Raw genomic sequence first — 25742 nt, 5'->3', positions numbered from 1 at the left:
CAACATATGTGCAGACCTGCCAGTGCCTGAACCTCCTTCGTGTGTATACGCAAGCACTAGATCAAATACGCACGTTAAAGATCCTGTAATCCATGTCAGCGTTCGGTGGGTTATGGAAACAAGAACATACCCAGCATGCACACCCCCGAAAGCGGAGTATGGCTGCCTACATGGTGGGGTAAAAACGGTCATACACGTAAAAGCCCACTCGCGTGTATACGAGTGAACGTGGGAGTTGCAGCCCACGAACGCAGAAGAAGAAGAAGAAGAATTCATCTGGAACAAATGTGATGTTCGTTATCATGTTTTATTTAATCAGAATTTTTTTTGTCGTGTATGTTGCCCAATTGTCTGTTATAGATAACACAGATATTTCAAGCTTAATTATGATGTTATAGATGGTCCTATCTACTGAATTTGTATACAGAAGTTAATCATGATGATACGGAACAGATGTTACATATCTTAAGAGTGACTAGGCTGTTGAATTATATTACGCTGATAATGGAGGATGCAAGATGAAAAGGAAGTTAACAAATTCACAAATACGAGAAGAAAAAAAAAGGCATTAAACACAATGAATCCTAGCTATCTGAATCGCTTTGATTAAAAGAGCACATCTGCGTATCAATGCTTTTTTTTTTTTTTTTGACGGACTGATTGCCACATTGCCATTACACCTTTCATCAGGTTCTGTGCGAGCAACGGCAGCAGGTAAACTGATGCACTGCTGACGTGATGACTGAATAGAAGACTTTTGTGTCTGTGTCTGTGTCCCTGTTTGGGACGTCGGGAGTTCTGTCACCGTGCAAGTGTGATTGATTGATTGATTGATTGTTTGTGTTGTTTTTTTGTGGCACCATTGTGCTGCACTGTGGTTGTCCTTCATCTCTTGTTTTTGATTTCTTTTTTTTTTTTCTTTCTTTTTTTTTCCACAGAAATATGTTTGTTTGTTTTTGTCTGTTTTGTCTTGCTTTTTATCAATTAACCGCATTTGTTGGTGAAGTCGAATTTGTGTTTGATGATTGATGGTTGATGATAATGATGATGATGGAAATGAAGAATTTTGATAATTTCCTGACCTGTCAGATTATATTTAGAATATGTGCATCAGGTTTGGTGGTTTTCTTTCTTTTTTTTTTTTTTTAATTGTCTGGAGAATTTGTTTTTGTTGTAATTAATTAATGTAAAATGTTGTTGGTGGTTTGATGTGTAGGAGTTGGGGGGAGGGGAGGGACATATTGTCTCAGGGGTGCAGTTTGTGTTGATGTTTGTTAATGAACACTGCACTATCAGCTTTTGCAGTTAAAGGTAATTTTTTTTATAGTTATTTACGGGCAATTTGAGCACTCTCGGCAAATGTCCTTGTAAAAGTTAGGAAGTTTCATTTGTTTGCTAGGAAAATAGTGACAGTCAAACATTTATGACTTGAAATGAAAGAACATTGAGGCTAGGAGAGTGAAGTTTGTTCCTGTTTACCTTTTATTTACCTGTGTTCCAGCTGAATGGATAGCACAATTAGCAGTGACTTGAAGTTGTGTACCTTTGACACGGAGAGAGTTACTTCTCTTCGCTGATGAGTACAACATTTGTATTTCAGAAAATAATTTTGGTGATGATCAGTATTGAATAGAAGATGCAAACAAAAATTGAATTGAAACATGGTTTATGTGCATAATAAATGTGATGCATATTGAGGAAGACATAAGGATAATGAAGCCAAGAAGTAGAAAGAGGTACACTTTTTTCTTTATAGCTTTTACCTGATTTTTTAATTGACATTTATACACACTTGTTATGCAGTCATTGTTTGCAAGGTGCAAAAAGCATGATCATAATTATCAAAGCATTAAGAACCTATAGTGAAGCAGTTTGTGTTGAACAGTTTTTATCAAGCCAAGACAGACAGACATAACAATAAAAGTAATGAAACAACGTTCTCGATGGTCAGTTTTTCAGATGTAACTTTTACAGTGCTGTGAACCAGCACTTTATTATATGTCAGTGAAGTCTCTCTCTCTCTGTCTCTCTGTCTCTCTCTGTCTGTCTCTCTCTTTATCATTTGGCCTCTTCCTTACACGCAGTAGATGGTGGTCAAATAATTTTACAGACCATAAAGCAGTTTGATGACCTTGAACACATGAAAAGAGATAGTAATTGAGGCCAGGGCCTATAAGTAGAGGTCATAAGATAGATTAGAATGAGCTGGGTCAGTGGTCAAGTCATTTCTGAGAGATGTTCGGAAGACATTTAGATATCTTTGATCTAATTGCTTGAGAGTGTTTGAGGGTGGGTTTTGTTGTTGTTGTTGTTTCCAGTTGTCAAATCTGTTATTGTGAAATGGCAATCACATTTTTAAGTGTGCGGTGTTGCTTTTTTTTTTCGGTCACAATAATACAAGTTTGTGTATTTCAGCAGCTTCCAAACGTAACTTGCATCTTTTAAAATCAGATTGGTAGTGCCCGACCTGAGAAGATTCAGTGAGGTAGAGCAGACATACATACAGTGATAACACTGTGGAAGTTTGTATGAAACATTGGAACATGTTTCTTTAGGTAGGTAGAGTTATGTTAAAAAAAAATCTGGCATTGAAGTTTTGTTTTGTTTATCTCTCTGTGTTGATGTCCTAGTTCAGCAGGCATTAAGATTTGATGTTACTGTATCATTTTTGACTCACTTGTGTAAACAAGTGTTCGGTTGTCTGTGTGTGTGTCTTGTGTCCGTGGTAAACTTTAACATTGACATTTTCTATACTTTGTCAGTTGACACCAAATTAGACATGAAAATAGGAAAAATTCAGTTCTTTCCAGTCATCTTGTTTAAAACAATATTGCACCTCTGGGATGGGCACAAAAAAAATAAATATTGAAGCCTAATTATATGCAAACTGCATTTACTGTTATATTTATATTTTTTGTATTCTCTAAACTTGGCACTTTGGTCTGATATTCTGACCCAACAACAAGAGCAGTCATTATTATCATTTTTTGTTCAAACAGGAACTTCTTTTGCTAAGCATGGAAGTTTTATTTATTTGCAAACGTTTTGGTGCAGATAGTAAAGAAGGGAAATTACTCTGTAATTAATGCTAGGGGACTTAATTTGCTTTAAACTGATCTTTCTCATCTTAAACATTACATTTTGAAATTATACTCAATATATAAAAAGCTTGTATGTTTTGCTCTCAGTCACAAGTGAGCCTTGAAGGCCTTGCCTCTCTTGTTATTTTTTTTTAATTTTTTTTTTAATTCTCCTTCCTTTCTGTTGTGTTTGTTTGCTCATTATGATTGTATTTGAAAAGGATAGTTTTCCTGTGAGTGACATTATTTTGTTCCTTGCTTTTATGCAGTGAGCATTTATGAATGTACTGATAAAGTGCAAAAATCATGTGGTTTATTCATCCTGGTGCTAATGGTAGCTTTTCTTTCAATCAGTTGATTTGCTAGTAATGGAAGCTATGATGAATGTGTGGGTAATTTATTGACTGGTGGATCGGTTTATGCATGCACCATGATTTATTTTTGGTGAACTGTTTTACGCCTTTACTGCAGTATATTTATTGAGCATGGTGGAAGAGTTTTAACCACAGTTATTGAATATTTTTTACTAGTTCAGAAGCTGATGATTTTTTTTTGGGGGGGAGGGGATTATTTTTTTTAGTAATGGCATTGACTATCAGCTTATCGGAAGTACAAAGAAGCAGCAGCTTGAACTTACTCGCCATTGTAGGAGCGAGAGTTATGCACTGCTACATTTTTGTTGTTGAGTTTGTAGCATGACTATTGGCACCTCACAGGTTGATGCCGTTTCCCGCTGGGTCAGTATTTCCTCTTCCTGGACACCCTCCCCATACAGGAGACCACTGTTTGACAGGGACCTTGTGTGTTTTTAACGTTAACTCTTGTGTCTTTCCTACAGAGACGGAGCTGACCAAGTTTCTGTCGACCAAGGGAGACAAGCGGGGGGCGGCCTGGCTGGATAAGTGCCGAGTGCTGTTTGCCAAGATGCTGACAACCAAACCCGACCAGACCAAGGGGGCAGGTTGGCTAGGGGGACAGGGGGGGAGGGGAGGAGGGGAAGAGACAGGGTGGTGGTGGTGATGATTTTCAGCCCATCATAGACGTAGATGCTGTTTGTGTGTAATGCTAGTGACGCTTTCATTTAATGTCTTTCCCAATAATGTATGATAGTCAGTTGTGTCTGACTGTAACCATCAGAACAGTAGAGGAAGCAACTGCTGTCCCAACTATCTGAGTTAGAATTTGATTATAGTGGAGAGTGTCTTGCTCAAGTTACGTTTCCCACTCTCTCGGCCAAGAGGGTTTTAGGACAGTGGGTGTTGGGATGGTTCCTAAAGGCCAGCTAGTTCCCCGCCCCCCTCCTCCTGCCCCCATACCCCCCCAAGGTTGCAGCACTAAGAGCCAGTGCAGTCTTGCCTCTTTGTTTGAGAGCCACAGTCCTTCAGAAAAGACGAAGCTGTAAATGACTTTCCATTGCAATGGAGATACCATGATCATACAGCTCTCACTGCTGTTGGCCCAACTGTAAGCTTATATCAATCTGTGATATAAGCTTAGTTTCAGTTTCAGTTTCAGTAGCTCAAGGAGGCGTCACTGCGTTCGGACAAATCCATATACACTACACCACATCTGCCAAGCAGATGCCTGACCAGCAGCGTAACCCAACACACTTAGGCCTTGAGAAAAAAAAAAGGTGAATAAATAATAGATAAGCTTACATAAATAAATAAATAAATAATAATTATAATATAAAAAAAGGTAGTAGTAATAATAATAATAATAATAAAATAATAATAATAATAAATAAATAAATAAATAAGACAACAATGATGATAAATAAGCAAATAAATGTAAAACATGAAGACACACATTCACATATACACCCACACATGCATAACAGATATGCACCAAACATGCAGTTTCACAGATATGAAAGCACAGTCAAATACATATAAATGTACATGAGCTCCAACACACACACACACACACACACACACACACACACATTACCCTGCACCTCAAAAGCTTAGCATTGGGCCAGTGTAATGTGATGTTAGACAAATCGCTTATGTATGTGTGTGTGTGTGCTTGCACCTATGTATTGCTCACTGTGTGATTGTTGTTTTGCTGTTTTTGGGTTGGGGAAGGGTTGTGGAGGAGCGTGAATTATGTGTGTGTGTCTTGTTTCCACTGTGGGATTTAGGTGGTGGGATTTTCAGTGTAAGGATCCTGGGTTCAATCTCAGTACCAAGCATCATGCAGAAGCTACACTTCCACGAATGATGTATGCCTATAGTGAGTGATCCATCCAAACAATCCACGGCACAGTTCGCCTGTCATCACTGTACTGTTGCAACAAAATGTGTGCTCTTTGTTTATTTGATGATGATGGTGGGTAATTCAAACAATGTGCGATTCTCTGAAAAAAATACCCAGGCTCAGTTTTATAGAAAGGTGAGTGCACCAACAATCAGTAAAAAAACAACAACACGAAATCATGAAAATGAACAATTTCATAGTACAGATAATGAAATTACCCTGATGTATATCCTCACACACACACATACACACACACACACACACACACACACACACACACACACAGCCTACCCACACCACACCCACCTGTGTTGCAAAAAGTGATATAAAACTCCCATCAACAAAGCCACACACCTGCACGCCACCCCCTCCCCCACACCTCCTCCCATTTCCCTTCGTCCTTCACATGAAACAAAATATATATATATATATATAATGATAATAATGATAATACTAAAAGTTGTGTATCATGTAGCAGTGGATTTGAAGGTGTGTGTGTGTGTGTGTGTGTGTGTGTGACAATTTCAGTTCTGCAGCAGCTGTTGGACGAAGGGGTCACGGCCTTGACCCACATCCCCACAGAGGCCATTTTCCCTCAGCTGGAGTTTTCAGGTGTTAATGTGCACCACACAAAGCCATGCGATACAATCCAAAACAATACAATACATACAACAGAGAACAATACAATATAATTCAATGCAGCGCAATAAATACAATACAATACAATACAATGCAATGCATTACAGTACCATACCATACCACACCATACCATACCATACCATACCATACCACACATCCATATCACATACAGCATCATAGAACATCACTTGTGTAATACTTCACATTGGAAGTTTTTAGTTTCTGCTTGTACCATGCATCAAGAATCACACGAACACTATCATGAGAAATTAGAAGTAACAACATAGAATTAAGAAATTCATTTTAAACCTGATTTCTTTCTGTTTCTCACCACACACACACACACACACACACACACACACAAGAAAGAAAAAGAAGGGTCTACTATGCCCACAAGGTAATGTGAAGTTTCAATGATTGTCTTGTGAATGTTTCAGGCACCGACAGTGCTGTCAAACAGTACAAGTTGACACCACTGCAAGAACTGGGTGTTGAGACCGCTATCAGGTCAGGGAACTGCTGTTAGGGTTTGTTGTTTTTGTTTGTTTGTTTGTTTGTTTGTTTTCTAAATGACCATTTAACTACACATACTTTACCGTGACACACTAGTGTAGACTCTGGCAGGGAATCCGATTCCTGTCCTGTGCAAACCTACTATCTGCCTATGCGGAGAAAACGAAAGTAGCTATGGCCGATTAACCTACGTTAGGAAATTTCTTTCCTACCTATCTGTTTCAGACTGCTGACAGCTCTTGGGTTTTCAGAATATTGACTTGGATTTTTTTTTTTTTTAAATAATAATAATAATGAAAAATAATAATGAAAGGAATCAGGGTACAACTTTCTGGTGAGGAGGGGGCCGGGGGTGTGGGGGGGAGGAGGGTTGAGCAGCATGGAGGTAATGCGATGCCACTTATTTTGTATTTTGTATTCATTTTTATCACAACAGATTTCTCTGTGTGAAATTCGGGCTGCTCTCCCCAGGGAGAGCGCGTCGCTACACTACAGCGCCACCCATTTTTTTTGTATTTTTTCCTGCGTGCAGTTTTATTTGTTTTTCCTGTTGAAGTGGATTTTTCTACAGAATTTTGCCAGGAACAACCCTTTTGTTGCCGTGGGTTCTTTTACGTGCGCTAAGTGCATGCTGCATATGGGACTTCGGTTTATCGTCTCATCCGAATGACTAGCATCCAGACCACCACTCAAGGTCTAGTGGAGGGGGAGAAAATATCGGCGGCTGAGCCATGATTCGATCCAGCGCCCTCAGATTCTCTCGCTTCCTAGGCGGACGCGTTACCTCTAGGCCATCACTCCACTTAACCGGCGCAGTTGATGAGGACAGCAAAGAGAAGAGAAAGAAACAGTACCTGTGTCATACGTTTGTGGGTTATGATCCTGACAGTGATGTTTTTGTATTCATTGTTTTCAGAATGATTACTTTAATGCATATTTGATGCCTTGTATGCCTGTTAGTTAATGCAGATTGATTGAAAAATAATTGAAATGTGAAATGAAATTTGTCACATGCATTGGCTGTGTTGCTGACAAAATATTTTTTTAAGGCAGTTTCATAGTGGAAGGCGCAGTGGCTGCTCACTTCTGATCCAGTGTTCACAGGTGATCTGGGTTCGAGAGCCCCCTGTATCGGCCTGGTGTTGTGCCTGTGGGAAAGGCGCTTTACTTAGTTTTCCTCTTTTTTTCTGTGGTGTGAATTGATGTCTGGCTTCAGAAGGGGAAGGTTAAAATGGAAACGATTGGGCTCCCTGTCTTCCTGTGCTGAGCCCTAGACACAGTGAATATGAATTCACTGCCCTCATGGCTGTGAAATGGTATGGGACCTTTAACTCTTTCACCGCCAAGTTTCTGTGCGCAAAACACTCTCCAGGGCCAGGTATTTTAGAAACCACGCTCCCTGTCACACGCTTCGGTTCATGTCAGAACAACACAATGGACTTACCACTTGAAGCTCGGTCAGGGGGCAAAGGTTAGTCAGTGTTCTGTTGGCGGGGGAACTGGCTGCAGCTGTCCAGCTTTGTGTTCAAATGTGGAAAATGGCCTCATCAACTTGACCCTTTGATGTCGACAAAAGTCGCTTGTGGCAGTGAAAGAGTTAACCTTTAAGTGTCATGGTGTGTGTGTGTTCAGGTATGGCAAACACCTGAAGGTGATCAACTCGTCATCTGATGCTCGGGACAGCCTGACGCATCTCATCAGGCAGACGGCCATCTTCCTCAAACAGCAGCAGAAGGCAGTGAAGACGTCTCTCTGTATCTTTTCAGAAAGAGTGCCGCGTGTTGGTTCACATGTGTTGCGTATGTGTGTGTTTGTGTGTGAATGTGAGTGAGTGTGTTTGTTTCTGTGTGAGTGTGTTTGTGTGTCTCTGTGTGGTAGCATGTGTGTGTGTTTGTGTCCGAGAGTGTGTGTGTGTGAATGTGCCTAAGTATGAGAGTGTGCACAACTTCACTAATGTGGCCCAGTTTTATTGTGTTAATATTTTGATATTACTTACAGGCTGTGTATCTTTCTTTTTTAAAAAAAAAAAAAAGATTTATTTACCTATTTTAACTTTGGTTGAATTTTATTTCCTTTCCTTTCTGTTTATTGCTTAACATACAGTGCATTCATAACTCAAGCAAATGTTTCAAGTAGGTTATTTCTTCTGCGTTGACTTGTATGCACACGAGTGGGCTTTTACGTGTATGACCGTTTTTACCCCGCCATGTAGGCAGCCATACTCCGTTTTCAGGAGTGTGCATGCTGGGTATGTTCTTGTTTCCATAACCCACCGAACGCTGACATGGATTACAGGATCTTTAACGTGCGTATTTGATCTTCTGCTTGCTTATACACACGAAGGGGGTTCAGGCACTAGCAGGTCTGCACGTATGTTGACCTGGGAGATCAGAAAAATCTCCACCCTTTACCCACACCAGGCGCCATCACCGTGATTCGAACCCGGGACCCTCAGATTGACAGTCCAACGCTTTAACCACTCGGCTGTTGCGCCCGTCGAAGTAGGTTATGAATGTGCCTGCCACCCCGACAACACCATCGTTGCTGCTTGTTGTGAGCCCCCACCCCTACCACCCACCATTGTTTTGCTATTGTTGTTTTTTCTTGCTGCCCCATCATCTGTACCGTTTCAGTGGCCTCACTCCCATGCCACTCATTCTGAGTCCCCCATACACACACACATACACACATATATACACACATACACACACACACACACACACACACACACACACACACACATACACACACACACACACAATCTCTCTCTCTCACACACACACACACACACACACACACAGACCACACACACACACGGACACACTCACACACACACACTCACACATACACTCACACACACACTCACACACACACACACACACAAACACACACACATTCTCTCTCTCTCTCTCTCTCTCTCTCTCTCTCATACACACACACACACACACTCACACTCACACACACACACAAACACACACACACACACACACACACACACACACACACACCCTGGTTCGTCTGTCACACCCCCACATTGTTTCTGGTTCCTTAACACCTGAAGCCTGCATGGACGGACCATACCCTGGCTTCGACTGGCTGGTTGCCACAGTGTTCCTGGTCTTCCATGGCAACCAGGATCGGGCCTGGACCTTCCTGCAGCGGCTGTCCTGCCTGGGCTGTTCAGCCTACCTCTGGCCCGCCCGCATGCACGCGTCGGTGAGTGACGATTGATTGAGCGATTGATATGGATACTTATATAGCGCCTATCCTCGGTCGGAGACCAAGCTCTAAGCGCTTTACAAACACGGGGTCATTTACACAACAGACTGTCTACCATGGTAGAGCTGACTGATGGCTGCCATTGGGCGCTCATCATTCGTTTCCTGTCTCGTCTTGTTCAGTCATATTTCAGGCACGCACACATACACACTCAGACAAACATGTAACATTTAACATTTTATGTGTATGACCGTTTTTGTTTATTTACCCCGCCATGTAGGCAGCCATACTCCGTTTTCGGGGGTGTGCATGCTGGGCATGTTCTTGTTTCCATTACCCACCGAACGCTGACATGGATTACAGGATCTTTAACGTGAGTATTTGATCTTCTGCGTGCGTATACACACGAAGGGGGTTCAGGCACTGGCAGGTCTGCACATTTGTTGACCTGGGAGATCGGAAAAATCTCCACCCTTTACCCACCATGCACCACCAAGATTGGAACCTGGGACCCTCACATTGAAAGTCCAGCGCTTTAACCATTCAGCTATTGCGCCCGATGATGAAGAGAATGACGATCATATCAGTGAGAGGTTGATATTGATGAAAATGATGATGATAATATTGATGATGACGATGATGATATTGATGAAAATGATGGCTACAGTAGTGATGAAAATGATGAGTAGCAGATAAAGTGTAGCGTCTATGGATTTATCCAAGCGCATTGATACATCCTTGGGAAAGTGAAACTGGAACTGTTGATGTAATTTTACGTAGTCTCATGATTACTAAAACACACACATCTCTTAAATGCTTATTTATAGGTTTGTTGTTTGCATTATTAGCATGAGCAACACGACACAACATGTTAATTTTCTCTTTGGGGATGATAAAGGTGACTGGACTAGACTTCATAATCAGAATCTTCAGAATACCAGCCACCATGGGGAAGTGGTTAGCGTCGCGGACTGACGGCTGGGAGGACGTGGGTTCAAATCCTAGCGGAGGTGGGTTTTTTGGGCCCGTGGCCGGCTCCTACCCAGAGTTGAGTGTGCTGTGGGCTAGAATGGGGAGACTGGGACCACACAGTCGAATGTCATCCACTACAAGGATGCATCTTTGCCTGCGGACTGCCAATGCTGGAACTGTGATGGACGAACCCGGGTGTGGCAGTGTATGGGGGAATCTAAATGAGCGGCCTTGGAGTAATGCCACTGAAATGGTGCAGATGATGGGGCAGCAAAAAAAAAAAAAAAAAAAAAAAAAAGAATCTACAGAATGATGATGGTGACTCTGTGTGTGTGCAGGTTCACCTGCCGGCAGCCCTGCTGTGCAGCGGGATCCCCCCGGTGTTCTCCAGCACAGCCCACAACGTGGAACTGATCCTGCAGGTGGAGGAGCCCATCACCCTGTCAGCCTTCAAGATGTCCGGATACACCCCCGCTCAGGTCACTGTCCTGCCTTCTTGCTTGCCGGCTGAAACGTTGTGTTTTTTGGGTGGTTGTTGCTGTTGCTGTTGTTGTTTTGGGGTTGGTTGGGGTTTTTTTTGTTTTTTTTTGTTTCTGTTTTGGTTGGGATTTGTGGGGTGGTTAGGGTTGAGGAGGGGGCATGTGTGGAAATATTTCCGTATTACTCAGGTTAGAATTGATTAGAATATGTCTTTATTACCAAGTGTACTGGGGTCACAAGGAATATTGGGGGGGATAGTACATAACAAGATAATGGACATAACTCGAAAATCATACACAAGCACAGATACAGTAGAATATTAGGATACATACAAGTGCATATCAGTATAAAAACTTGTGCATACTCACATGTACGCACTGAACACACACACACACACACACACACACACATATGCACGCGCACACACACACACACACAAACTCTCTCACACACACGCACACACACACACACACACGTTTGAACAGAGGCTGCATATTACATGTGGATGGGGCTGATGACTAGATCTTCAGGTAGATGGTTGTTGGTTGCACAATTCTATTTACCATACTGGATTTGTTCGAGAGACAGGGCATTGACTGCTTGGGGAAAAAGCTATTGGCGAAGCAATTGGTTTTCGTTCTTATACTTCTGTACCGTCAACCAGAGGGGAGCATCTCGAAAATCCCAAAAGCTGGATGTGATTCATCCTGGCTGATTGATTTTGCTTTTTTGAGTAGCCGCTTATAATATATGTCTTCTAGAGAAGGTAGATCAGCCCCAGTGATCTTGGTGGCAGTTTTTACAATTCTGTTAAAGGCTGCAACTTCTGCCTTGGAAATGTTTCCGTACGAAACGGTAATAGCAAAGGTTAGCACACTTTCAGTGACTGCTCGGTAGAAATCAACCATGATTTCTTTTTTAATTCCAAACTTTTGGAGGCTCCGAAGAAAGTACAGGTGCTGTTGTGCTTTCTTAACAGTTTTTTCCATATTTTTTCTCCCATTTCAAATCATTGGAAATGATCAGTCCGAGAAATTTAAAGTAGCTGATGATCTCTACTTGCTTGTCTTTAATGACAAGTGGTAAGGGGTCAGATCTGGTCTTCCTGAAATCTAGAATTAATTCTTTCGTTTTTGATACGTTGAGTTCTAGGTTATTTTGATCACACCAGCTGACAAGTTCCAGTACTTCCCTATATTTTGACTCCTCACTGTTCGTAATCAGCCCTTCTAGAGTAGTATAGTCCGCAAACTTGACCATGGTGTTAATTCATTTCGAGTTGCACAGTCATGTGTGAATAGTGAGTACAACAGTGGGGATAGAACACATCCCTTTGGGGTGCCTATGCTGAAAATGCATGTGGAGGAATTGAGGTCACCAACTTTAACAACTTGCGGTCTGCATCTTAGAAAATTTAGGATCCAAACAAAATTGATTCAGGCAGCGAGAGGTCTTTCAGTTTAAAATATAGTTTTGATGGCACTATTGTGTTGAACGCAGAGCTGTAGTCAATGAAAAGGATCCTGGCGTAGCTGTTAGGATTTTCGAGATGTCTGAGGACGTGGTAGAGACCTATGCTAATGGCATCTTCAACCGATCTGTTACTGAAAGGGATCAAAGTGACTAGGGGCGTCTTGGCAGAATCCGTTAGGACTTCTGATCCAGTGTTCACCTTTGATCAGGATATTTTTTGTTTTTTGGGGGGGGTTGGAGGGGGGAGGGGGAGTTGGGTTGGGGTGGGGGGGGATAAGCTTTAGGAGGGGCATGGGTGGGAATATATCCGTAGACTGGAGGCACTGTGGCAGAAATCGTTACGACTTCTGATCCATGTTCATCAGTGATCAGGGGTTTCTTTGTGGGGAGTGGGGGTAGTTTTTGGAGGGGCAAGGAGGGGGTTGGGAAGTTAGGAGTCAGGAGAGGCATGGGTAAAAATTATTTCCATATTATACAGACTGGAGGCACCGTGGCAGAATTCAGTGTTCACCAGGGATCAGGGTTCGAGGCCCCCATTTCGGCATGGTGTTGTGTCCCTGAGGAAAGGGCACTTTGTACTTCTGATTTTCCTCCTGCCACCCACCTGTGAATGGGTATTATTTTGCTTGGGGAAAGTGGAAACGATAGAGGGAGAGGATAGGGTGCTGTCTTCCTGTGCCGATCCATAGACACAGTGAATGTACTCATTCTTCTTTTTTGTTGGCTGCGAGGTCCATGTTTACTCGTATGCACATGTGGGCTTTTACGTGTATGGCCGTTTTTACTCTGTTGTGTGGGCTGCCATTCTCTGTTTTCGGGGAGTAGACACAGTGAATATTAATTCATCACCCCGATGGCCACAAAAGGTTGCGGGACACTTAACCTTTTAACAGATTTCCATGCTGGCATTTTGGGTGATTTTTGAGGGTGGGGGAGGCTATTATATTTTTTCAACAGTGTTTTTTTTCTGTTTGTTTTACTTTTATTTGTGTATTAAGTGTACAACAGTTCAGCAACTCCTAGACCCTGGCCACAAACTTTTCAGTGTTGCAAAAATCAGTCACTCCCACCCGTGGATCGGAAGTGTAAATCCTCAGAAGTTGATTGTTGGACTGCTCACTAGACGTATCGCTTCAAATCTTGACGACATTTTTACAGTGAAAAAAAGAAAGAAGAAGAACAGCCAGCTCTGTGTATTCCCTCAGCCTCTTTCTCAGTGTGCTGTCATCATCCACTGATCTCATGGGTGAGAATATTTCCATATGATATGTTCCTATTGGCATTTTGCCCCCTCCCCGCACCCCCACTTTACTTTACTTCGTTACGGTATAAAGGAATGTATTTTGGATTAAGTGGCCCCAGCTGAAACACGGCTACAGTTATTACAAAAAACAATTCTCTTGAATGAGACAATGAGCTGAGGTCCCATGTACAGCATGCACTTGGTGCAGATCAAAGAACCCGACAAAGGAGTTGTCCCTGACAACACTTCTGCAGAAAGGTTCATTTTGGTTGTAAAATAGATTCTCTTGCAGACAGAAAAAAAAAACTGACAGGGTGGTGCTGTACTGTGGCGTTAGTGTTTGTTTTTTTTTTCTGTGGAGAAAAGCTGGAGTTTCACAAACAGAAATAAGTTGTGGTAAAAAGAAATAAACACAACCAACACAGCGCTGTGCAAGACAACACAACACGCGATGCCGCATGTACACCCCACCACACCACACCACACCACACCCTGCCAACACCACACCACACCACACCATACCAACACCACACCACACCAACACCACACCACAATGCCAACACCCCACCACACCACACCATACCAACACCACACTACACCAACACCACACCACACCACACCACACCACACCACACCACACCATACCAACACCACACTACACCAACACCACACCACAGTGCCAACACCACACCACATTACACCTACACCAACTCCACACCACACCTACACCAGCCCCAAACCACACCAACACCACATCACGACGCCAGCCCCACATGACAACAACACCACACCAACCCCACACCACATCTACACCAGCCCCACACCACAACGCCAACACCAACACCACACAACACCACGCCTACACCACAGCACAACAACACCACACCTACACCACACCAACACCAACATCCACACCACACCACAAACAATCCAGTCCAATTCACTCCCCGTCCATGTTTATAATCCGTTCCGTGGGGGGGTTGTGTTGTTCAGATCTGCGTGCACTGGCTGAAGCAGTGTTTCTGGAACTACCTGGACTGGGCGGACATTGTGCAGTACCTGAGCCTGGTGATGGTGATGGGGGTGGACTACCAGGTGTACGTGTGTGTGGCTGTGCTGCGACACCTGCGACAAGCCATCGTACAGCACCACCAGACGCAGGACCTTGTCGTCTTGTTGAAGGTGGGAGTGTGTGTGTGTTGGGAGTTTGGTGGGATGTGGTGGGGTAGGCTGATAGGACTGTTTTGCATGTGTAGAGCTGAAAATGAATATCACAGAAGCGTGTTCTGAGCATATTTTGAGAAATGGTTGGTCTGTTACAAAGATGGTTTGTTGGTCTAACAAGTATCATGGAACTGTGTTTTGAGCTTATGAGAAATGCTCAGTCTTTTTCGGGAAATGTTGGTTGTTGTTTTTGTTTTTTTTAATGATGGTTTATTATTTGTTTGTCATGATGAAAGAACTAACCTGATCAACACAGGTGCCTATCATGCTATGATTGCTCTGTATCAAGTAGAAACCTTCATTTATAGATGATATCGATACTTATATAGCGCCTATCCTCGTTTTGAAGACCAACCTTTAACTCTTTCCATACGAACGGTGAAAGAGACGACGTTAACAGCGTTTCACCCCAATTACCATCATCAAAATATTGCAAGCGGAAGGCTCTTATACTGAAGACGTAAATGTTGGCAAAGAATACCACAATTCTGACGACGGAAGCTAAAGGTTGGGTCATTCAGACACCCACTGGACATCCGAGGGGTCTGTGTAGAGGAGAAGAGGGGACTGGCCGTACTGAGTGAGTTAACTCTCTCCATACAAACGGCGAAAGAGACGACGTTAACAGCATTTCACCCCAATTACCATCATCAAAATATTGCAAGTGGAAGGCTCTTATACTGAAGAGGTGAATGTTGACAAAGAATACCACAGTTCTGACGACGGAAGCTAAAGGTTGGGTCATTGAGACACCCACTGGACATCCGAGGGGTCTGTGTAGAGGAGAAGAGAGGGCTGGCCGTACTGAGTGAGTTAAGCTCTGTACAAACACAGTCATTTGCACAACACGCTGCCTACCTGGATAGAGTCGAATGACAGCTGCCAGTGGGTGCTCATCATTCGTTTCCAATGTCATCAGTCAGGTTTCAGTCATACACACATGTACTCATACAGACATGTGACATTTTACGTGTATGACAATTTTGTTTATTTACTCTGCCATGTAGGCAGCTATACTCCATTTTCGGGGGTGTGCATGCTTGATGTGTTCTTGTTCCCATAACCCACCGAACACTGACATGGATTACTTCTTCTTCTTCTGCGTTTGTGGGCTGCAACTCCCACGTTCACTCGTATGTACATGAGTGGGCTTTTACATGTATGACCGTTTTTACTCCACCATGTAGGCAGCCATACTCCGTTTTCGGGAGTGTGCATGCTGGGTATGTTCTTGTTTCCATAACCCACCGAACGCTGACATGGATTACAGGATCTTTAACGTGCATATTTGATCTTCTGCTTGCGTGTACACACGAAGGGGGTTCAGGCACTAGCAGGTCTGCACATATGTTGACCTGGGAGATCGGAAAAATCTCCACCCTTTACCTACCAGGCGCCGTTACCGAGATTCGAACCCAGGACCCTCAGATTGAAAGTCCAACGCTTGACCACTCAGCTGCCCGTCAGGCATGGATTACAGGATCATTAACATGCGTATTTGATCTTCTGCGTGTGTATACGCACGAAGGAGGTTCAGGCGCTAGCAGGTCTGCACATAAGTTGATGTGGGAGATTGGAAAAATTCTCCAATATTCACCCACCAGGCGCCGTTACCGAGATTCGAACCTGAGCCTATCAGATTAAAAGTCCAATGCTTCAACCACTCGTCTGTTGTGCCCATCATGACATGAAATCTTATCCTGTGATGAAGTGATGGGTGTTGGTCACTGTGCCATGTTGATGATGCAGGAGGAGCCTATCCGAGGGTTCCACATAGCGGAGCAGCTGCCCTACCTGAAGGAGCTGGAGAAACGTCACCGCAAGACGGTCCTCTCGGACATGATGAACATCACCAAGCCCTGACCCCCCAGCCCCTCATCACCAAGCCCTGACCCCCCAGCCCCTCATCGCCAAGCCCTGACCCCCCAGCCCCTCATCACCAAGCCCTGACCCCCCAGCCCCTCATCACCAAGCCCTGACCCCCCAGCCCCTCATCACCAAGCCCTGACCCCCAACCCCTCATCACCAAGCCCTGACCCCCCAGCCCCTCATCGCCAAGTTCTGACCCCTCCACTCCTGCAGGTGGCCAGGAGGAAAGGACAGCTGGGGAAAACCAGCTCACTGTTAAAAGGACCACATGTAGGAGCTTTGCAGCGCAAGTACTGCGTCAGAAAACAATGGGACCTTATACCCATGGTGCATTGTGTGTGAGAGAGGGGACCTTTATTCTTGTGTCTCTTTGCAGTAGAAGTATGGTGTGTGCGTGTGAGAGAGAGAGGGAGAGGGACCTTTATACTTGTGTCTCTTTGCAGTAGAAGTATGGTGTGTGTGTGTGTGGGAGAGAGAGAGAGAGAGAGACCTTTATACTTGTGTCTCTTTGCAGTAGAAGTATGGTGTGTGTGTGTGTGTATGTGTGTGTGTGTGTGTGTGTGTGACTGAGGAACCTTTATTCTTGTGGAACTTTGCAGTACTGGTACTTTTTGTATACGTTGCATGTGACAGAAGGACCTTTATAACTGTGGCACTTTGCTGTACAAGCACTGCTCGTGTGCGACAGGGGAATCCTTATGCTTGTGGTATGTTGCAGTACAAATGCTCTGTGTATGTGCGTGTGTGTGTGTGTGATAGAAGGACCTTTATACTTGTGGCACACTGCAGTAGCAGGACTGCATGTGTGCACCACAAAGTAAAAGAGCTTACATGCAGAATGACTGTTTCTTCAGCGTTATGCAAGGGACCTTATTGTCAGTACCTCTGGTGACATAGGACCACTATATTTATGCGACAGTTTTAAGGAGGGACATTACTTTGCTGGCACTCCCAGGCAGAAAGGCAGTGTTTGCGAAGTTGACAAGTGGCTTGATATTTGCGCAGCAATGATATTAGTGGACCTCGTGTTGCTGTCATTTTGGGCGCAGATTTATGTTTGTGAAACTGTCCAACAAAGAAGCTCACGAGTGAAACAAGGGACCTTGTATTCATGCATTGTTACATTGCCATCCCATTGAGGAAGAATGACTGTGTTTGCTCTAAAGTGAAACATGTAATGTGTTACACTGTGGTATTTGCATGGTCAACTGAAAAGTGAAGAAAATGCCTGGAGACTTTGATGTAGTAGCTGTGATCTTGGTACTTTTCTTTCATCATTCCAGCTGGTTCTCCTCTTGGAGATTTTGCCTTGATTTTGTTTTGTTTTGTTTTGTTTTTTAAGTCTGATAATGATATTTTTATGGTTTGTCCTCTGGGTTGTTCTTTGCTGTGAATCTTTTGCTGTTCTTTCTCCTTTTTTTTGAGTAATGAATGATACTGAACCTTAGAAAATGAGGGTATGAAACTGGACTTGGGAATCATGTCCATCTGATGAACAATGAAGGTAAAAGTTAGGAATAACCTGTCTCATGTGTGGCTGAATGCATGAGCTCAGAGTGTGTGATGATGTTTTATTTAATGTGTGTACGGTTATCCAGTGGAAGCAGAAAAGTGGAAATGCTTCCATGAGGGCCTGCACACACAAAAGTGCTGCAGTTTACATTTTGTTATTTGTCTTAAGGAAGTCTGGCTTTGTAAGACAGCATTTTGCACCAATTGCTTACACATTGCAGTCACAGGACTGTGTATGCATAGTGTAAGTCTTGCGTTTGGTGAAAATGTGATGGCCACGTCTCCTTTTCATGATGGTCATTTTGCTGTCAGTCTGTTTTATATTCTGTGTCTTATATATCATTGACTTAAGTTGCTGCTGAGTAATAATATGTGCCTGTTATTTGATGTATCTGTGAAGATAAGTTGTTATTGTGGGTTATACTTCTCCTGAACAAAAAACAAAACAAACAAAAAAAAAACCCAACAAAAAATTGCATGTAGAAGATGCTCTGTGCAAGGGGTACAGCCATGGATCAGACATATCCTGGTGGCAGTGTGCAGTTTTTATCATGTCTTTGATTACACCCACCAGTGCAGACTCCAGCAGAGGTGTGATTCCTGTCCTGTGCAAAATACGAGTCCACGAGAATGGATGAAAGTGAGAAGAGCTACAGTTACTGAGTTAGTGACCACCCTTTCGTATGTTACTTCCCATCTACTTACGCATGAAGCGCCCTCTTTTTCAGCAGCCATTTTCATTCCCGTAAGCAGCGCTCCAGTACAGCTAGGGTTTAAAAAACAATCAAAAACAATCTGTGGATGTATCAGTTTGTTTGTCTGTTTCTTGTTGGTTGTGATCATGTCTGATGTCAGAGCGTAGGACTGCTCCATCTTTGGGGTGAACAGTGGGATGGAAACATTCTCCTTGTCATGCAGGGATCTAACTTTGCTCTGTCTTCATTTTTTTTTTTTTTTATTATTTAAGGCGAAGTGACTTCCTCTATGCTTCACCCTTTTGGGGTGCTGCCTCAGTCCCCAGATTTTTACCCACGTTGTGGCCCACTTGTATTACCAACTGTGGTCTCTAGCATTCAGTTAGCTGGATAACATTCTGAAGAATGCCTTGTTGGAGAAATGTCTGCACCCTCATTCAGCCCCAAGGTGCTGCCTTTCTAGCTTGCAAGGCGGCAGTATGTGGAATGGGTGAGGAATTGGGTCAATGTTTTGGAGTGGAAAAACCTGTCCCACCATGAACTGCTCCTCCAGGAAAACCTGCCACAGAACGATGCCCTCCTTTGCTTCATGGTACTGAATTTGGTTGTTTTTTCTGAAAAAACAAAAAACAAAAAAAAACCCAACACTGTGGTTGAAGATTGAAAAATAGCACCTTGGATTATGCTGCCTGTGACTGTGTAGATTGAAAACAGTGCCTCACGTATCAGCCTGGCTCACCGGATCACAAACCCTGTCGCTGCAGCTTGGGAAGAATCAGCAACCAGTGCTCCAGAGAATGAGCACAGAGACGTGCTGAAGAGGACCCCGTGAAGGAATGGTGGTGAATTGGGATGGGGGCTCACAGTGCATGCCCGTTTCACACCCAGGGGCTTCCTGTGATGGGATCCAGAGTACATGACGATTGAAGACATCACTCACAACGCTACTGCCATGAGGTCCCTGAGCTGACTACGAAATGCTCAAGAGGCGGTGACATGAATTGGCTCATGAAGGACCAGCATGCTTCACGTGCACAATGTTCAGGCAACGTACTGGGTCTGTAGGATGTCCACAAGGGTCCACCTTATCACTGCCTCAGCGGGCATTACCGTCAGCATCTTCACCCTGTCCACGGGTCTACAGGCAGTCAACGCCAGTGGTACATCAAAGCATGGAGTGAGAAGACTAGCTGATTCAGTTCTTGTTATAATTTGCAGGTTCACATTCATCTTTTCCTCATCTTGAAATGTTCAGCTATGATAGTCACCCACATTTTTTGATAATGCAAAATTCTGCAAAAAAAAAAAGTAATCTTAGGGAATCAGCCATAATTGTGTTAGCAACTTTGAAAGAAAAAATGTACGCAATTCTATTAATTTAAATACATAGTGATGAGGGGGAAAATAATCGGAACAGGTGTAAATTTGGGTCTAGATGCCAGTATATATGTATGTCCATTGCCCATATATGAATGATCTGCTCTGTGCATGTGATGGTTTAAGTGTGCGCCAGTGATAAAGGACCAGTTGAAATGTTGGGCAGCTATTTTGCTCGTGGTATTGTGTTAAATTGTGTGATGTTCTATTTGAATGAAATACATTCCGTCCAGTCTTAAGTCATACCATTTGTTCCTGCTTTTATGGTTCTTCACCACATCTCATTGATCCAAGTCTTCTCCATTCCTTTCAGGACTAAAGCCCTCTGGACAGATTACATGGGTGGGAGTGTTTCCGTTTGGATGCAGATTTCCGTATTGGCATTTTGCAGATTTTTTATTTGTTCCATTTTATTTCACTTTGTTTTGGTATTAATGAAGCAGCCTCATGACCCTGGCTGAAAACTTTTCAGTGTTATAAAAATCAGTAACTCCCACCCATGAGAGCATCTCTGGGCTCGTTTCTTAAAAACAACAACAACAAAACAACAACTGAAAACATTCAGACCAGCAAACTGTTGATATAAACACAAAAATACAAATAAGTGTGAATAACCACCTTTATAAGTAATTTTGGAAAAAAACAAACACAAAAAACCCATTAATTTCCATCAGAAAAAAACCATCTTGTAAATGTCTGCACCTCAAGCAAAAGAAAAAGAAAATCCCAATGTTCGATGAGAATGTTCCGTACTTTGGGAGTCATCACAGGTAGATACATGACTTGAGAACATGATGAAGGTGGCAGAATGGTTAAGACGCGTATATAGTGTCCACAAAGGTCTGTGTTTGAATCCCATTCTCGCTCTTTCTCCCAATTTTCTCTGGAAAATAAAACTGCATGTCAAGTTGGAAAAGATGATTAATTGAGGTCCCTTGTGCAGCATGCGCTTTGCACACTGGAAAAGAACACATGGCAACAAGAGTGTTGAACTCTGGCAAAATTCTGATATGGAAGAAATCCACTCTGATAGGCACGCAAATATAATGTGCATGCACTCGAGACCTTCCCAGCGCGTTGGGTTATGTTCAGTTATGTCAGGCATCTGCCTAGTGTATACAGATTTGTCGGAATGCTGTGACACCTTGAGCAACTGAAACTGCACCTGATATCATGAAAATCCCAGCGTTTGATGAGAATGTTGATTACTGTGGGACCCATCACAGGTCGATACACGATGTCAGAGTACATGTCAGAACAGGGGCTGGTTGTACAGGCAAACATGGCAGCACTTAGTTTGCTCAGCAATTAGAAATTTCTCAAGTCCATGGAATAAGCATGGACACAGAAAAAGTCTTAATGCCTAGCAACTCAGACCAAGTCTTAATCCTAATGAGAAATGGCCCCAGTGGACTGGAATCATCTGGGATTTTTTTTTTTTTTTTAAATAAAGGATTAGGATGATTATACAACAAAGTAAGCTTTCTCATCTGTAGTCACTTAACTTTAGACATTTTTCATGTTGAAATGGGAATTGAAAAAAACAAGAAATAGTCCACCGCCTAATGCAAAAAGAAATATACATTGCACAAGTTTATAAATAGCACATGATGAAAGTTTCAACACACACAAATGAACTTTAACACACACAGACCGTTTCCTTTCACATAATTTGCTGTTAGATTAGTACAGTATATATCTTTGCATTCGAGTGCACAAACATTTTATCAAAAACAAAGAAACATCACAGTAAGTTGTTAAAGTGGTGTTTTTTAAGGCTAAAATTTGGTTGTGATTTACACATTTGTATGCACATGTGCATGCATGCACAAACACACACACACTCGCACAACCTCTCCTTTTCCTCTCACAAATTCCATTTTACACACACATCCTCACACACGATAGTGAAAGTATGTGTAACAATGTTTAAGCTCATAAACATAGTTCCAACCTCCACAGGAATCGCAGAAACGACCAACAGGTAGCTCCAACAATCTTCTAAATTGCAAGTATCACAGAATCTCTATTCTGGTTTCCAAATACTTTGGAAAAAAAAAAGATATCACAGAATGCTCAAGTGTAATATCCAGGTGGACAACGACTACCTTGTGGCTCATCCACAATGAAGATATAAGATAAAACCATGTTCACCTGTGTGCCCCGACTTTCTGACTGCCACGTGAGTCTATCAGAGATGAGAAAGCAGAGCTCCAGTCTTGAGAACAAACTGTTCAAGTCACCGGTGTCCAGCGGAATAAGTTTTCACTGTTGTGTTGAAATGAAAAGTTGCGCTCTGAGAACATCAACCCACGATGAAAGGTCCACGCAAGTTACAAGATTAAAATCGTATATATGCTGCACCGAGATGGCCAGCACATGACCGGGCAATATTCACAGAAATGTCTGCAACAGAGTGTTTCTTGACATGTACATGCACATGTGCACGTTAGTAATAGTCACAGAAATGTCTGCAACAGAGTATTTCTTAGCATGTACATGCATATGTGCACGTTAGAAAGAGGATGCGGGGGGTGACCTTTTTACTATCATTGTGTTGTATTTCTTGCAGCCAGTTTTCAGTGAATTGAAGCTAATGATGAACCTTATTGCAGCACTCTTCAGCACTTGCCTGCGTGCACACACACACACACACGCGCGCGCGCGCGCGCGCGCACGCACACGTATCCTAAGTCCAGATAGGTGAATTAGCAACTCCTACATCTGCCAGTAATCGTTTTATGATTTATCCAGAAACCCTTTACATAGGGTTCTTGTCGATGCAAAGCTTGTACAGAGAGTACGACTCATCCATCCGTCTTCAAAGGACTAGGTCCCACACAGTACCAGCACAGTCCAAACAATTGCAGAAGATCTCACATTTGACGGGATATTAAAGCAAAATTTAAAATCACGAGCGTTCTTGGCAAATATGTCCAGGCCACCATTCTCAATGGTGACCAAGGGAAGAGCAAGAGAGAAAGGCAGGGGGTGTCGGGTGGAAATCCTCCCAGGACTGAGCAGAAGAAAAGCACCACCTTCCCTCCAGAACTCATCTCTGCACACTCATCTGTGGGAGGGAGGTCGGGTAGGATGCATACCCGTTTCCATAGCGCCTGGGATCGTCAGGATAGGGGTACCGATGAGGATAGACGGTCCGAGGATACTGCCGACGGTAGTAGTCATCAGGGTACATGTCCGGGTATGTCCTGGGGTTGGGGTAGATCCGCTGGTGGCCGTAGTGGGAGGGTGACTCGAAGTAACAACAGCAGCAGCAACAGAAGCATTGCAGAATGGAGGTCACCATCACCAACAGGTCCATGCTGAACAGGAGGGCGCAGATGAAGAACAGGCTCTGAGAACATGGTAATTTCATGGACATTAGTTAAGGAACTGGCTGTGAGAACATGGGAATTTCATGGACATTAGTTAAGGAAGAACTGGCTGTGAGAACATGGGAATTTCATGGACATTATTAAGGAAGAACTGGCTCTGAGAACAGGGTAATTTCATGGACATTAGTAAAGGAAGAACTGGCTCTGAGAACAGGGTAATTTCATGGACATTAGTAAAGGAAGAACTGGCTCTGAGAACATGGGAATTTCATGGACATTAGTTCAGGAAGAACTGGCTCTGAGAACAGGGTAATTTCATGGACATTAGTTCAGGAAGAACTGGCTCTGAGAACATGGGAATTTCATAGACATTAGTTAAGGAAGAACTGGCTGTGAGAACATGGGAATTTCATGGACATTAGTTAAGGAAGAACTGGCTGTGAGAACATGGGGATTTCATAGACATTAGATAAGGAAGAACAAACAATGAGGGATTTCATGGCCATTAGCTATGGAAGAACAATCAGGATTTCATGGACATTAGCTATGGAAGAACAATCAGGATTTCATGGATATTAGCTAAGGAAGAACAAACAATGAGGGATTTCATGGACATTAGCTATGGAAGAACAATCAGGATTTCATGGACATTAGCTAAGGAAGAACAAACAATGGGGGATTTCATGGACATTAGCTAAGGAAAAACAAACAATCAGGATTTCATGGACATTAGCTAAGGAAGAACGAACAATGGGGATTTCATGGACATTAGCTAAGGAAAAACAAACAATCAGGATTTCATGGACATTAGCTAAGGAAGAACGAACAATGGAGATTTCACGGACATTAGCTAAGGAAGAACAAAGAATGGGGATTTCATGAACATTAGCTAAGGAAAAACAAACAATGGGGGATTTCATGGACATTAGCTAAGGAAGAACAGGCCCTGAGAACCCGGGGATTTCATGGACACTAGCTAAGGAAGAACAAGTTCTGAGAACATGGGGATTTCATGGACATTAGCGAAGGGAGAACAGGCTCTGAGAACAGAGGATTTCATGGACATTAGCTGATGAAGGCTGAGCACAGAGAACATGAGGTTTTCACTGACATCAGCTGACAAAGATCAGGCTCTCAGAACATGAGGATTTCACAGACATCAGCTAACAAAGATCAGGCTCTCAGAACATGAGGATTTCACAGACATCAGCTAACAAAGATCAGGCTAATGGATATTAGCTGGTGAAGAACATCGGATATCACAGACATTATTGGACGAAGAAAAGGCATTAAGAATATAAGGATTTTGTCAGCATTTACTGTGGAAGAACAAACTCCGGGAACATGAAGATTTCAAGGACAATAGCTGGACAAAGACCAACTCTGAGAAAATGATAATTTAATGTACATTACCTCTCTCTGAAGGTCAGTACTGACTAAATAATAAAAAAAGAAATAAATTATTTCATACTGGTGTCTTTGTTGTCAAACTGATGTAACATAATCCGAGATCTAAAACTGAAAACATTCTGCATTGAACTGTAGACATACATTCTTAGGTAACATACTTTATTATGGGTCTAATGCCTTGGAACTGTGTATGAAATTTGTATCTGGATATCATTTATTGTCATTTTTATATCTAACAGTGAGAAGCCGTCCTTGCTGAAGCTTTCACAAAAAGACATGACTTTAATTTATTGTCGGTATATTGTCGGGTATACATAATATGGTTAAGGATGCTAGCCAAAATCTGAGGATTGCTCCAGCATGAACACGCACACGCGCGTGCACACACACACACACACACACACACACACACACACACACACACTCACTCACTCACTCACAC

At 42.9% G+C, this 25742-nt stretch overlaps 2 protein-coding genes across 5 annotated transcripts in view; one reads left to right on the top strand and one right to left on the bottom strand.

Moving 5' to 3' along the window:
* LOC143300257 (protein broad-minded-like) overlaps positions 1–20792 on the top strand; it is a 68715-nt gene extending 47923 nt beyond the window's left edge. For all 3 annotated transcript variants that reach the window (XM_076613850.1, XM_076613848.1, XM_076613849.1), the window contains 8 exons: positions 3919–4041; positions 5868–5951; positions 6416–6485; positions 8124–8245; positions 9553–9707; positions 11021–11161; positions 14872–15060; positions 16852–20792. In XM_076613850.1, the coding sequence (XP_076469965.1) occupies positions 3919–4041; positions 5868–5951; positions 6416–6485; positions 8124–8245; positions 9553–9707; positions 11021–11161; positions 14872–15060; positions 16852–16965 (998 nt within the window). In that variant the 3' untranslated portion in view covers positions 16966–20792. The remainder of the gene's footprint in view (positions 1–3918; positions 4042–5867; positions 5952–6415; positions 6486–8123; positions 8246–9552; positions 9708–11020; positions 11162–14871; positions 15061–16851) is intronic.
* Positions 20793–21202: 410 nt separating this feature from the next.
* The window catches only part of LOC143300538 (uncharacterized), a 42431-nt gene continuing 37891 nt past the window's right edge, over positions 21203–25742 (bottom strand). For both annotated transcript variants that reach the window (XM_076614288.1, XM_076614289.1), the window contains exon 6: positions 21203–23910. In XM_076614288.1, the coding sequence (XP_076470403.1) occupies positions 23608–23910 (303 nt within the window). In that variant the 3' untranslated portion in view covers positions 21203–23607. The remainder of the gene's footprint in view (positions 23911–25742) is intronic.

This window comes from Babylonia areolata, chromosome 26 (assembly GCF_041734735.1).
Source record: "Babylonia areolata isolate BAREFJ2019XMU chromosome 26, ASM4173473v1, whole genome shotgun sequence".
Classification (NCBI taxonomy): Eukaryota; Metazoa; Mollusca; class Gastropoda; order Neogastropoda; family Buccinidae; genus Babylonia; species Babylonia areolata.
The sequence above is the reverse complement of the archived record's forward strand: the minus strand, read 5'-3'. Positions and strand labels throughout refer to the sequence as shown.